This window comes from Engystomops pustulosus, chromosome 4 (genome assembly GCF_040894005.1).
Source record: "Engystomops pustulosus chromosome 4, aEngPut4.maternal, whole genome shotgun sequence".
NCBI lineage: Eukaryota > Metazoa > Chordata > Amphibia > Anura > Leptodactylidae > Engystomops > Engystomops pustulosus.
This window is the reverse complement of record NC_092414.1, coordinates 196,731,662-196,747,018: the sequence shown is the minus strand read 5'-3', so window position 1 is coordinate 196,747,018 and position 15,357 is coordinate 196,731,662. Positions and strand designations below refer to the sequence as shown.

The following is a 15,357-nucleotide window of genomic DNA, read 5'->3' as shown; positions in this document are numbered from 1 at the left end:
AGCAAATAAGCGACCCTGCCTCAAACTAAGGAAGGATTTAGTTTTCTCTAAACCCTCTATACCCTGAGACCCTTTGCCGCCAGATTCACATCAGTGAGGCTATACAAGTCAAAAAGGATTGCAAATAGGGTTAGGGAAGCAATTATACACAAGAGAGGGCGAGCGGGAGGGCTCTAAAAGTTAGAGGAGACTTACAAAGGAAAGTCATTCTCTGCATATTTATCAAGGTAGGGTGAAAAGGTCTTCAGGAGTGCGACCATTTAATGCTCCGACAATGGAACTGGAAGGAGGAACGATGCAAAGTTCAGCGATGCTCTGGAAGTGTATATAGAGTAATAGTCTGCAGAGCGTCTGATGACTGCAATGAGGGGCACCGAGTCGAGCATTCTCCTTCAGGAAAAAGTCGTTTGGGTGAGAAGTCAAGCGCATGTGACTGCCGGTGCCACCGAGGGGGAGCAGACCGCTTTATCCCCTCCCTTCTTGTCTTTCTGTTTGAGGTGAATCTTGGCATGTCTCTTCCTCTCGTCACTACGTGCAAACTTGCGTCCACAGAAGTCACAAGCGAAGGGCTTCTCCCCCGTGTGCGTGCGGATGTGGGTCGTCAGGTGGTCAGATCGGCTGAAGCTCCTCATGCAGATACGACACTGGAAGGGCTTGTGGCCTGTGTGGATCCGGAGATGGCGGGTCAGCTCATCAGAACGGGAAAAGCGCCTATCGCACCCTTCGGCGGGACAAGCATGAGGCCTCTCATGTAATGGGGTCTTGCTCGGGCGGTTGGGGTATTTTCTTGGCCGGATAGGTTTGAGGGTAAGCGGAGGTTGATGGTTCATACCCCCAAAGCTTGGCAAGACTTGTTTCTCCTTAAAAGCTTTGATGGTTTCCAGTGGAGTGATGGGCGGCGGGTTGACCCGCATTGCTTCCATATTTTGGAAAGGTTTTTGGTCCACTGTAGGTATCTCTGCATTGTGGTGAAACAAGTTGTAGTCTGGTATCATAGGGAATACACTAGAGTCTAAGCTTTGTTTAGTTGATGTGTACTCCTGCGAGGAGTAAGGAGCCATACCACCTCCTTGAAAACCCACTTGGTCGTGGTACAGATCCCCACAACTGGAATAAGGAGGAAGACTGTGGAACATGGACTCCACGTCACTTTGTGCCTGGCCCATGATGCCTCCGTTGCTCCCACTACTTCCTCCTCCACCTCCTCCTCCACCAGTGGGGGCTTGAGAAGTGGGCACACCAAGGATACCTGCACTCATCAAGCTGATGATGTTTTCTTGGCACCAGTTGGAAGGGGAATCAAAAGAGAACTTTCCCAGATAGGTGACAGTCTTGTTCCCCGGCTGGAATGTGCTTGTGTAGGAAAGATCCTGGGATGTCTTGTCATTAGTCAGACCTAAATCCATGACATTATCTGGAGAGAGAGAGAGAAAGAGTATAAGGGGCTTACGTATACAACACTGTCTATTCATACCTCCTATGTATATGTACATATAAGAGCCGCCCTGCCCCAGGTGTGCACACTTTGGGAAGTAAGTATCGACTTCGGATTCAACAAGTTTCCCTTCCCCTTGGACATTGTGAACCTCCGTCCTAAATAAAGGGACTGACCCAAAAGACACAAAGTCGTCTCCTGCTATAGATGCAACCTACCCTGAGGACCCCACTTTTTGATGTCTTGCTATCACACTGAGGTTCCCTGCGCCCTTTATTGTAGCTGACGTTACTGTCTTATACATTGTTATGCTACCAAAGAAAACAATGTCTCCAGCAGTGACAGCAGTAGTTACAGAGCTTTAATATATCTCCATAGCACCAGAAGTCAGAGGAAATGTGCAGGTAATTCAGTGACAATACAGGCTAGTAAATGATCACAGCACCATACAATATTCCTGTGCTGTGAATAAAGTATAGTATGTAGGTGTCATGTATAGCAGAGTAACTCAATGACTCCATGCTGGACACTTCATTGCATGGACTCCTGGGTGTCAGTGTTAGGGACATGCAGATTCTTAGTGTGACACCATACGGCATCGCAGTGCCACATAATCCAGGTGCTATGACTTCTGTCTCATGGATTCTCATGGGATTTGCGAGACGACCTCCTACAGAGGTGCAGCGCACATGTAGAGAATTCTGGGTAATATTACGTAAAAACCAAGCACTCTTTATTTATAATAGTGTGAATTAAAACTCTCGACTGATCATCTATATGTTCTAAATGTGGAAAGGGATAGAAGCCGCTACCAGACACGTCCTACCTGAGGTGATAAAGTCATCATTATCATCTAACAAGGATCCCCCCCCCCCATACACATAAGATCAGCAAGGTTGGTTCAATTGCTATACTATTTCTAATGACCCCACTACCTCCTGACTATACACATGCATGCTCAGCCTGGCCCAGTGTTCACGTGTTCTAAATAAGTGGAGTAAGCTACTGCCAGACACCTCTGAGGATCACAGATTAGGATCAAGCATACTGAAATCCAGCATGCCCAGTCAGGGGCGTAACTAGGAGATGCAGGGCACCATAGCAGAAATCTGAATGGCGCCGCCATCTAAGTTACACACCATATATACAGACATACAGCATAAACACTCTGGGAACCCCTGACACTGTGGGCCCCATAGAAGCTGCTATGTTTGCTACCCCGGTAGGCTCCTGTGCCCGATCCTTCTACTGCCATTATTAGGAAAATAAAAATTGTTTTGTTTGCTTTTTTCAATTCTGTGTAGGGGTACATTAACTGGAAACCCAACCTTAAAGGTGATGTCCACATTGGAAAAGTTATTGCTAAAAAAAATTCCACATTAGACTAACGTAAAAAAAAAAATTGTGCCATTTATAGCATCTCTCCACTAGCAAGTGGGAACCCTAAAAACCTACAACATAGGGAATGATAATTCAGGATCAGATCACAGGGCACTAAAGATTCTCCTAATATATTCTTCTATCATTATTGATGTACTATTATTGCCTCGTCTGTGGGGGGAAAAGCATCTTATACCCCTGTATTTACAGAGTTTGTCCCCTTGTGTTCGCACTTGGGGACTTATTTATAAGATGCCCTTTTATAATATAGGTCCAGCACTGTATGTTCTCCCTAGACATATTATCAATGGGAAGTTATAGATTGTGATCTATATCATTGAGGGCATTACTAATGTGATAGGATGGGTCAGATTTATGCCTTATACATTCATAAAGATTTTTGCTACATTTGGGGACAGTTTGGCCGAAAGCTCCTTCCATTGGAGAAAATAATGGTAAGTTCTATAGAGTGTCTGGCTTGTCATATGGATGCTACATGGGTCGCCCTTTCATGTTCCCAGACTTTGGGATCACATATACTTACATGGACTTTTATTATAGATACAGTGATGACATCACATGTACCTTTTTTCAGTTTGGGGCTTTTACCATATTTCTTCTATTTACATAACATATAGAAAGAGGGTGGATGATGGGATGTGCCTGGTCAGTGGGGTGAGCTGCAGTATGATCTATATAGGTGATGCTGGTATATACAGTAGACCTGGTATATCTCTACTACATCCTGGATCTGCCCCCCACACCCTGCTGATAACCTTCACAGAAGTTTTCTCCACAATTGGGCACAGGAAAGTTTTAAAGGTCATGTAGAAGGTGAGATATTAAAGCTTGGAATCTCCCCCATACTACACCTACTCACCCACTATCCTGTGAGCTGTCACCAGCTGCCCCCACGTGTCGCCTGCCACCCCCACACCCCGGGAGCTCCCCCACCTCCGCAGCCATATTTAAAGACTTCCTGCCCCCACAATGTGACGTGCTCTGTGTCTGAGCAGCTGGCACTGCCTATGGGGGCACTCTGACCACCATAAGACCCCCCCCAGGCCGGACACCTACCCCCGAGTGCTTGGCATACACTGAAGCTTCTCACAAAGGAGTGTGAGCCATGCGGCAGACATGATGTATCTACATTGTAACATTCCTACAGATACATGACATGATGCTCAGATACATGCACTCACCTGCAGACATGGCAGAGTAATGCTGATCGCTGCCCCCTCCAGGGTAGATGGCCAGAGCCCCGGTCAGATCCTGCCCCTCCTCAGAGTACAGGGGGTCTGGGAGAAGAGATGTCATATTCACAGGGAGTTTCTCCAGCAGCTTCCCGGTCATAGCACCAGCCAGTGCCCAGGAGAGAAGTGCTGCCCACCTGGCACCGCAGGAGACACTGCTGGGATCCTCAGGGAGAGATGATTCTTCTCTGCCAGGAGAGGGGGGACTAGCTGTGCTCCATCATGGAGATGGGGGGCTCACATGTACCCCATGCACATACAGAACAGGGGTGGCTAGATGGAGGATGAGTCAATGGAATGGATGAAAGGAGGAATAGGCGATGCTACCCCATAAGATGGTGGAGGAGGTGTAACCTGGGGGATGCCCTAAGCAGGGGCTACTAAGATCTGCACCTGGAGGTGGGGAACAGGTGTCCTTAATGGAGGCAGTGTGCACCCACAATGGAAAGTGCTTAGATTATTCTGGCATTTAAAGGGTGTGGTTATGTCAGGTGCCCCCCACCTGTGGCATAAAAGTGGCAGCTAAGGGGTTATCTCCCTCCCAAGGGACATGCAGCCTCTGTGCATTCTCTCTCCTGTGCTCTCTGAATCCCGATGCTCTGTCCGGGGACTCCGGCTGCTTTTTATCTCCGCCTCGGGAAGCTCCAGTGACGTAACTGTCCATATAAGGACAGGCAGGGGCGTGACGTCACAATGGAACCTCCTCATCATGGAACCAGCGGAGAGTGCAGGAAGCGGCCGAGAACCGGGAGCGCAAACTGTCACCTGGAGAGTAGGGATTGTACAGGGACCACACGAACTGGGAGAGCAGAGGAGCTGTGTACTTTATGACATGCAGGTAGAGGCATACAGGTAAGTATCGTGCACACGATACGGACATCCAGGTAGAAGCACACAGGTAAGTAATGTACACACACTATATGGACATCTAGGTAGAAGCACACAGGTAAGTAATGTACACACACTATATAGACATCTAGGTAGAAGCACACAGGTAAGTAATGTACACACACTATATAGACATCCAGGTAGAAGCACACAGGTAAGTATCGTACACACAGTATATGGATATCCAGGTAGACGCACACAGGTAAGTATTGTACACACAGTATATGGACATCCAGGTAGAAGCACACAGGTAAGTATTGTACACACAGTATATGGATATCCAGGTAGAAGCACACAGGTAAGTATTGTACACACAGTATATGGACATCCAGGTAGAAGCACACAGGTAAGTAATGTACACACACTATATAGACATCCAGGTAGAAGCACACAGGTAAGTATCGTACACACAGTATATGGACATCCAGGTAGAAGCACACAGGTAAGTAATGTACACACACTATATAGACATCCAGGTAGAAGCACACAGGTAAGTATTGTACACACAGTATATGGATATCCAGGTAGACGCACACAGGTAAGTATTGTACACACAGTATATGGACATCCAGGTAGAAGCACACAGGTAAGTAATGTACACACACTATATAGACATCCAGGTAGAAGCACACAGGTAAGTATCGTACACACAGTATATGGATATCCAGGTAGACGCACACAGGTAAGTATTGTACACACAGTATATGGACATCCAGGTAGAAGCACACAGGTAAGTAATGTACACACACTATATAGACATCCAGGTAGAAGCACACAGGTAAGTAATGTACACACAGTATATGGATATCCAGGTAGACGCACACAGGTAAGTAATGTACACACAGTATATGGATATCCAGGTAGAAGACCACAGGTAAGTATTGTACACACAGTATATGGACATCCAGAAAGAAGCACACAGGTAAGTGTTGTACACACAGTATATGGACATCCAGAAAGAAGCACACAGGTAAGTGTTGTACACACAGTATATGGACATCCAGGTAGAAGCACACAGGTAAGTATTGTACACACAGTATATGGACATCCAGATAGAGGCACACAGGTAAGTATTGTACACACAGTATATAGACATCCAGGTAGAAGCACACAGCTAAGTATTGTACACACAGTATATGGACATCCAGGTAGAAGCACACAGCTAAGTATTGTACACACAGTATATGGACATCCAGGTAGAACACAGGTAAGTATTGTACACACAGTATATGGACATCCAGATAGAAGCACACAGGTAAGTATTGTACACACAGTATATGGATATCCAGGTAGAGGCACACAGGTAAGTATTGTACACACACTATATGGACATCTAGGTAGAAGCACACAGGTAAGTATCGTACACACAGTATATGGATATCCAGGTAGAAGCACACAGGTAAGTATTGTACACACACTATATAGACATCCAGGTAGAAGCACACAGGTAAGTATTGTACACATAGTATATGGACATCCAGGTGGAAGCACACAGGTAAGTATTGTACACACAGTATATGGATATCCAGATAGACGCACACAGGTAAGTATTGTACACACAGTATATGGATATCCAGGTAGAAGACCACAGGTAAGTATTGTACACACAGTATATGGACATCCAGGTAGAAGCACACAGGTAAGTATTGTACACACACTATAGGGACATTCAGGTAGAAGACCACAGGTAAGTATTGTACACACAATATATGGACATCTAGGTAGAAGCACACAGGTAAGTAATGTACACCCACTATATAGACATCCAGGTAGAGGCACACAGGTAAGTATTGTACACACAGTATATGGACATCCAGGTAGAAGAACACAGGTAAGTATTGTACACACAGTATATGGACATCCAGGTAGAAGCACACAGGTAAGTATCGTACACACAGTATATGGATATCCAGGTAGACGCACACAGGTAAGTAATGTACACACAGTATATGGATATCCAGGTAGAAGACCACAGGTAAGTATTGTACACACAGTATATGGACATCCAGGTAGAGGCACACAGGTAAGTATTGTACACACAGTATATGGACATCCAGGTAGAAGCACACAGGTAAGTATCGTACACACAGTATATGAACATCCAGGTAGAAGCACACAGGTAAGTATTGTACACACAGTATATGGACATCCAGGTAGAAGCACACAGGTAAGTATCGTACACACAGTATATGAACATCCAGGTAGAAGCACAAAGGTAAGTATTGTACACACAGTATATGGACATCCAGGTAGAAGCACACAGGTAAGTATCGTACACACAGTATATGGACATTCAGGTAGAAGCACACAGGTAAGTATTGTGTACACAGTATATGGACATCCAGGTAGAAGACCACAGGTAAGTATTGTACACACAGTATATGGATATCCAGGTAGAAGCACACAGGTAAGTATTGTGTACACAGTATATGGACATCCAGGTAGAAGCACACAGGTAAGTATTGTACACACAGTATATGGATATCCAGGTAGAAGACCACAGGTAAGTATTGTACACACAGTATATGAACATTCAGGTAGAAGCACACAGGTAAGTATTGTACACACAGTATATGAACATCCAGGTAGAAGCACACAGGTAAGTATTGTACACACAGTATATGGACATCCAGATAGAGGCAGACAGGTAAGTATTGTACACACAGTATATGGACATCCAGGTAGAAGCACACAGGTAAGTATTGTACACACAGTATATGGACATCCAGGTAGAAGCACACAGGTAAGTATTGTACACACAGTATATGGATATCCAGGTAGAAGCACACAGGTAAGTAATGTACACACAGTATATGGACATCCAGGTAGAAGCACACAGGTAAGTATTGTACACACAGTATATGGACATCCAGGTAGAAGCACACAGGTAAGTATTGTACACACAGTATATGGACATCCAGGTAGAAGCACACAGGTAAGTATTGTACACACAGTATATGGACATCCAGGTAGAAGCACACAGGTAAGTATCGTACACACAGTATATGGACATCCAGGTAGAAGCACACAGGTAAGTATTGTACACACAGTATATGGACATCCAGGTAGAAGCACACAGGTAAGTATTGTACACACAGTATATGGATATCCAGGTAGAAGCACACAGGTAAGTATTGTACACACAGTATATGGACATCCAGGTAGATAGATACTGTATCCGGAATATGCTGGCAGACAGGTATTGTTCACAGACTGTATGAACATCCTGGTAGAAACAGGTAGGTAGGTATTGTACTACTTTTCCCAGTAGTGGATTATAATCTAGGCGGTGTGGTCCATAGCTCGGGGGCCTAGCCTTCTAGAGGCCCATTGCCACCCAAATCACCTAGAATATTTTATACTAAGAGGGACCTTCACCCATAAAATCCTCAAACATCTGTTCTTGTTCTGAATACACATGTACACATGAACCATTTCAGGACCTTTGAAGGTCCTCAATAGGTCCTGAACCGCAGATTGCAAACAGGCAGAAGGGACACGTCCTCCATTACCCAAGAAGCTTAATTCTAGTACATTATGTAGGAAGTAGAGCTTGTAGGGGCTATGATATTCATACAGCCCAGGACCCACGGCAGTCCTAACCCACCCCTGACTATTCCCATTAGCAGCAGCACTAACGGCATCTATGTAGCCAGGCCGGCAGGAATATTATACCTGGAGTAACCTTAGGCTGGATGGTGCCTTGTAAATCCCCTTGTTAATATGTAGCCCATTTTGGGTACAGGCACATATTATCATATTAGTCTTCTCTTCACTAAATTCTAAATCCATAACAAGTTTCTGTACAGGGCTTGTTTTTTGTGGGGAAAGCCATATTTTTCTATGGCACCACTTTTAGGTACATAGCATTTTTTGTAGCTACTATTCATTTAAATGTTCATGGACCTGTAGGGTTGACTCATTTTTTGCAACTTTTGATGACGTTTTCAATGCTATCATTTTTAGGACTGTACGACCTTTTGATCAGTTTTTTTTGAATTTTTTTATATTTTTCAAAATGGCAAAAAAGTGCCATTTTCGGCTTCGGGCGCTATTTTCAGTTACGGGTTAAACGCAGTGAGAAAACATTTTTTGATAGGGCATTTTCGGACACGGCGATACCTAACGTGTTTATGATTTTTACTGTTTATTTACATGAGTTCTAGGGAAAGGGGGGAGATTAGAATTTTTGGGGTTTTTTAATATATATTTTTTTAACTTTTCATTTTTATTTTTTACTATTATGTGGGGCTTGCGGGGCTTTGCTAATTTGCCAATTCCAAACGAGGTACCAACTACTATGGGTTTGTTATTGTTGATGTACTATATTGTATGTATTGTTACATCTTTGTATTTATCTGTTGTTTTTTTTATATGTTTGCTGAAATAAAAAGATAAAACTTTATTGATCCTGAAGTTGAAATTCTATCTATGTATCTATTACTAAAATAAAAGTTTTTAACAGGCTAGCTTAGGTTCCAAAATTATTAAATGACAGATTAGGGCAGAGGCAGGCAGGAGGAATCTACCATCAGATCGAATTCTGATTCCTCATTATAGGTTTCCTTTAAAGGGTAGCAGCCATGGCAGCTGCTATGGGGTCTGCAGTGTCGGGGGCCCTGGCTTATGTAGGATTGGGTGTGTATGTTGTATGTATGTGCTGTATGAGCGTGCATATGTGATGCGTATAAGATGTATGTCTGTATATACGTTACTGGGTGGATATACTGGGGCTCATTTACTAACGGTCTGTGAACCGCACTATTGTCGGAATATCAGACAATTTCCAATGTGCGCCACCTTTAGAAGGGCTTTTTGTTGCATGCGATCGGATATTGGCGCTGGCTTTCCTGCGACACAAATCGGGGGGGCGGGCAGTCGGATGATCTGATGGATTCGGACTGAGCGCGGGATTTAACATTCAAAATTGTGTCGCAAGCCCATGCGTTTACATGCACCAGAAGAATAAGGTGAACTCCGGTGGACCTGAGCGGGGAAGTGACACATGTAGGATATCGGGCGCACGATCTTAGTGAATCGCGGCAGCTCCGAATCCTTGTTGGACAATGCACCTCGGGGCTCGTGACAGGACGGGTAAGTAAATGTGCCCCACTGTGTGTGATTGTAACATGTGTGAGTATACAAATATATATAATTTTTATATGGGGAAGGGGGAGCCAATAAGAAGTCTGCTATGAGACCCTGCCTCTCCTAGTTACACTCCTGGGCGTGAAAGGCTGAGGATGCAGGACACTTCACCTACAAGAGAATAAGTTTCATGAATGTAACCCAGGAACATCTCCGCTTATCAGACACACATCCCTTGTGCAGTGAAATCTATACATGGAGACAGACAAAGACCTGCATGTTGACAGTTTCCAATGAGTAGAACATCACAACACACTAAAAGAACACAGATCAATTAGTAACAAAAAAAGACGGATCCTAGGAATTCTAGAACCTACAGCAGAGTCAGTGTTACTCAGAGGGGGAACCTGTCACCTACAAATGGCTGATATTTCCACATTCACTCCAACTTTATCAGTCGTGTCCCTTTAAAAAACAAAATAAAATCCAGAGCCAAATAGTAGAATTTTTTTTCGTGTACGTGCGGCTTGCCAGCTGTTGGTTACTATTGTCAGCAATAGACAGTTTTGTAGAAATTGATTGCTACAGGGTAGGAAAATGGTTACTAGGCAATGTGATTTCACGTGCTACCCATGGTCATACGTTCTCACTTTTTTTTTTTTGTTCTTGTATTATAGTCTTTGTTAAAGAAGATGCAAATTCCCCTCCTAGACCCCCCCCTCCCATCCTATGGTCATAGCGTTATAACATGAATGAGCGAGCGCTCTCTCCTCTTCATCGCTCTCCTTGTTGCATAGAATCATTTTTACAGTTTACTATAAGCAGGACAGATAACAAGAAGACAAGATGTCAGCTACAGCTTCATGATGGTTTCCTGCTAGCGATAGGTGGTTTGTTGTTTACACAGTCTACCTTAAAGGGGTGCGTTAAAATAAAATGCTAATCAATATTTAGTCACATGGCGCCGTCATATTCAGATGATGGTGGACATATACAAACATAATAAGACATTAATAATGGTGCATTTAGTCCCTGCTGCATTTGTGCCTCTGGGTGTCACATGGTACCACAAGAAACAGTGGGAGCAAATCACTAGCTGAGACGGGTCATTGCTCCGCCCAGTGATCGGCTTCTCCTGGCACTTCCTGTGCTGTCGGGAGACTCCCAGGAAGTTTAGTACAACAGCGACTGGGAGAAAGAAGAAACCATTCAGTATTTTACTGGCCTCTCAATTTACTTTGCTGGACAAAACCTTTATTTTAGAGAGGATACAATGAAGAACCATAAAAATGATAAGGGGTATGGAGGATCTCTGCTACGAGGAAAGATTAAAATAATTTAATTTATTTAGCCTAGAAAAGAGGGGACATAATTAATTTATATAAATATATGAATGGTCCATACAAAAAATATGGTGGAAAGTTGTTTCAGATTAAATCAAATCAAAAGACGAGGGGGCACTGTCTCCGTCTGGAGAAAACAAGGTTTATTCACCAGAGGCGATAGGGATTTTTTTTTACTATGAGAACTGCTAATCTGTGGAATAGCCTGCCTCAGGCGCTGGTCACAGCAGGGACAGCAGAGAGCTTCAAGAAGGGTCTAGATGCCTTTTTACATCTTAATAACATTCATGGTTATGTTATATAGAATTGTTTCCCCTAAACCCCTTCCTCATCCAATCCCTTCCCTTCCTTGGTTGAACTTGATGGATGTGTCTTTATTCAACTGTATAAAACTATGTAACTTTCCGAAAGTTATATGTTTTTTAAAAACTTTCCATTTACAGCGCCGTTTGAGGGCGAGAAAAATCATATATCCTTGTGACACCATTTATAGGGAACCTGTCAGCATAAATTAATACGAAACAATAAAATATGGATTTACTCCATTGATTCCATTGGGAATTTTTTTGTACATAGTGTCCGGTCATGTGCTATAGGTTACACATGCAATTAGGTGTCACACAGGAAACAGGACATAAACCCATTGGGGAAGGGGGGGTTGTTTTGTGGATAATTATTCACATGACGGCCATGAGAGCCAAGATGGTGCCACACGTCCGCCACCGCCTGCGGTCAGGTTCCATTGAAACTTTTAATAGGTTGACACCCGCAATTAGTTCCAGCAACGATCGTGGGTGTTAGTGGCAGGTGTCAGCTTTACAATACACAGACTCTACTTCTCATGCCACACTTTTTACCTCTTGGATGTTCTTCATTCTGGATAAGTGTCTGCCCAACATCCCTCGTGTCTGATAACAACGTAAGGATCCAACCTGTCCAATCATCTCTTTCCCCATAGGGAGATACAGGCGGATAGCTTTCTAGACATCTATACGTCTAGCTACACTATATATGTAGTTACTACACTAACTTTTTCAATTTGGACCTCCTATGAAGTGGTGACCCCCAACCCTGGGAAATTCAATGTAATCATTTTAATAGAAACCATGTAATTGCACATTTCAAGGGAAGGAGGTATCATAAATTTACTCTACAGATATTGGCTGATGGGTAAGACAGCTTTATGGTACCACCATTCAGAATGAATTACCGTACTTTGATGTGTGGTTCTGTTGGAGTCGAGATCCAATAGGCTTTATGACTATTGAAGAATAACTACAAGGGCAACACTTGTGAGAGAGAAATCTTCCTCTAATATAGTGGCCAATATCCAAGGAGGGATGTGGGGAGGCTTTTTGTGGACCAAAGCGTGGGTTTCAAGGCTTCTCTTTAAGAACTTTGAAGCATTTGGTGTGAAAGTGAACTTCTCTTACGGACACCTACAGGCAGGTGGCTTTGTGTCCTCTGGAATGGGTTACACAGTTTCCCTACTTAGGCATCCAGATGTGTTGTTGCGACTTTAATTATAGATAATGGGGCAGATTTACTTACCCGGTCCCTTCGCGATCCAGCAGCGCGTTCTCTGCGGTGGATTCGGGTCCGGCCGGGATTCACTAAGGCAGTTCCTCCGACGTCCACCAGGTGGCACTGCTGCGCTGAAGTCCGCCGAGGCCCGCCGGAATGCAAAGGAGTTCACCGGCCTATTCCTAGTGAAGGTAAGCGCGAGTCCAGCAACACTATTTTTTTTTTTAAATGCGGCGGTTTTTCCGAATCCGTCGGGTTTTTGTTTGGCCACGCCCCCCCCCCCCCCCGATTTCCGTCGCGTGCATGCCAGCGCCGATGCGCCACAATCCGATCGCGTGTGCCAAAATCCCGGGGCAATTCAGGGAAAATCGGTGCAAATCGGAAATATTCGGGTAACACGTCGGGAAAAAGCAAATCGGGCCTTAGTAAATGACCCCCATTCTCTCCACTGTTTCAGACTAGAAATTGGGAACATTCCTTTGTGTCATAGAAATCCAGGGTATTCAGAGAAAGGCTTCTCAGTAGATCCCAGTGATAGGCGCGAAACGCGTTGTCCAGATTTTAATTATTTATTTTACATGTACTTTTTAAGTTTGACATTAAAATGGATTAACCTTCATAGCTATTATAGCTTTTTTGACCACTCGTTTTTGCACCTTGTAAGTTCTTTTTTACTCCGAGAAGCTTTTCTCGGAATACCCCGGATTTCTCTGGCAATTTTACACCGGGGAAACCATCCACCGGCAGGATTGAGGCAGCAACCGATACGCGAATTGACAGCGTTGTGCCTGGATGCACAACCAACAAAGTTGAGCAGAATATTACTACAATTCAAGAAACCTTGAGAAACCCACGTTTATTTGCACCAGGGAGTGCCTGTTTTTCTTTTCTTTGACCTTTGTGTCAAGGCCTTATGGTCGTCTATGTCATAGTATTGGTCATAATGTTGGTTCAGATACATTTTGTAGACTCCTCTCTACTCTGTATGGACAACAGATGTGTTTAGCAGGGATGGTAGATTTCATAATTGCCCTAGTTATACTATTATGCATCTGAGCTGTCCCTTTCACCATAGGCAGGGAGGACTGGAATTGTTCTGTACATCTTCTGTCAACATCACGTTCAAGATATCACATACATTCGGCATCTCCAGTTCAAGATGAAGTTTTTTAGAGATTCCCCCAATTTCACATATTACATATGTACACTGGCTATGGAGGAGGGCTCCACCTTTTAGTTACTAAAAAAGTTTTTCTGAGTTAGAGATAAAAAACAGTTATCATAGGGGCACCTAGACCCGTCGGTCATGTGGCATTAATACATAGTCCCCTATGACGTGAATAGGACGTCATTGACTTTGACCAGAGTTGGCAAAGAATGGAGCACCGGAGCTAAACTCAGGGAACATCAGGAAGGTGAGTAATGTTTTATCTATATTTTTTTTTACTTTGAATATTGAATATTGCTCCTTTATAATCCCCTTTTGAGACCACACCTTAAATATGGGATTCCATCCTCTAATAGTGATATAGAAGAGTCTGTGGAGGTCCAATGGTCCTTAGCGTAATATGTGGGAAGTTCTCTTATATTGAGTGCCTAGTGTTTTATCTATGTGGACGCCTTAGAAGTGATCGGATTTAGAGGTTTTGGCCATAAACTATCCTGTGTAACTGTCTGGGGTCCTGAAGATCAGGAACCTCACACCCATGGGTCTCCCAGACCACAAGGATTATAGATTGGATTTGATGGATCTGCGTCAACTATGTCTCTATGTGAATACACCTTTCATAACCTTGATAAAAAAAAAAAATAACCAACTGGAAGACAAAAGCCAGAGAAGATTTTATGTTATAGGAGAATGAATGAAATGAATCATCGACCAAACTCCAGCGCTCACATACATTGTAACACCAGCACATCCATCTCATATTATATGCTATTCTCTAACAGGTAGGTGAAATGAGCACTAGGTTTATGACCTACAAGGACACAGATGTGATCATTGATCAACGTTAAAGACTTTTCTGTATGGGGTTCTTGGCCTTGAACTCCGTGGTGGCCACCGGTTTGCCCAAGTTGTTGCGCAGTGCGAAGGCATCGGGGTCAAAGTTACCTGTAAGAGAGAAGATTCATATCTAATCAAGTCATATGGACGACTACTACAACCTACCCCTACCTACCATGAGCTACAATGGAGCAACCAATGGCGGATGGATTATGCATTACATATTAAGCAATTAATCTTGACCTAATATATGAGACTAGACAAAGGTGTGTGGACGTCTCGGAGAGTCCGTGCACTTCAGATACTATGGGGCAAATTTACTTACCCGGTCCATTCGCGTTCCAGCGGCGGCTTCTCCGCTCTGGATTCGGGTCCGGCCGGGATTTAATAAGGTAGTTCTTCCGCCGTCCACCAGGTGGCGCTGCTGCGCTGAAAGTAAAC

At 43.9% G+C, this 15,357-nt stretch overlaps 2 protein-coding genes across 5 annotated transcripts in view; both read right to left on the bottom strand.

Annotated features, from left to right (window-relative positions):
* Window positions 1-180: 180 nt before the first annotated feature.
* On the bottom strand, window positions 181-4,687 carry EGR3 (early growth response 3). The gene is made up of 2 exons (XM_072149328.1): window positions 4,018-4,687; window positions 181-1,414 (listed from the first exon to the last, which is right to left on the bottom strand). The coding sequence occupies exons 1-2, from the start codon at window positions 4,166-4,168 to the stop codon at window positions 420-422; spliced, it is 1,146 nt and encodes a 381-aa protein (XP_072005429.1). The 5' UTR covers window positions 4,169-4,687; the 3' UTR covers window positions 181-419.
* A 10,042-nt stretch (window positions 4,688-14,729) lies between these two features.
* PEBP4 (phosphatidylethanolamine binding protein 4) overlaps window positions 14,730-15,357 on the bottom strand; it is a 42,751-nt gene continuing 42,123 nt past the window's right edge. For all 4 annotated transcript variants that reach the window (XM_072149326.1, XM_072149325.1, XM_072149324.1 and 1 more), the window contains one exon: window positions 14,730-15,024. In XM_072149326.1, coding sequence (XP_072005427.1) covers window positions 14,924-15,024 — 101 coding nt within the window. In that variant the 3' untranslated portion in view covers window positions 14,730-14,923. The remainder of the gene's footprint in view (window positions 15,025-15,357) is intronic.

Bases quoted from the DNA above. Each gene is read 5' to 3' on its own strand.
- EGR3 (XM_072149328.1), bottom strand. From the start codon at position 4,168: ATGACCGGGAAGCTGCTGGAGAAACTCCCTGTGAATATGACATCTCTT. The intron at 1,415-4,017 runs GTGAGTGCATGT...CTCTCTCTCCAG, and splicing joins TTACTCTGCCATGTCTGCAG to ATAATGTCATGGATTTAGGT.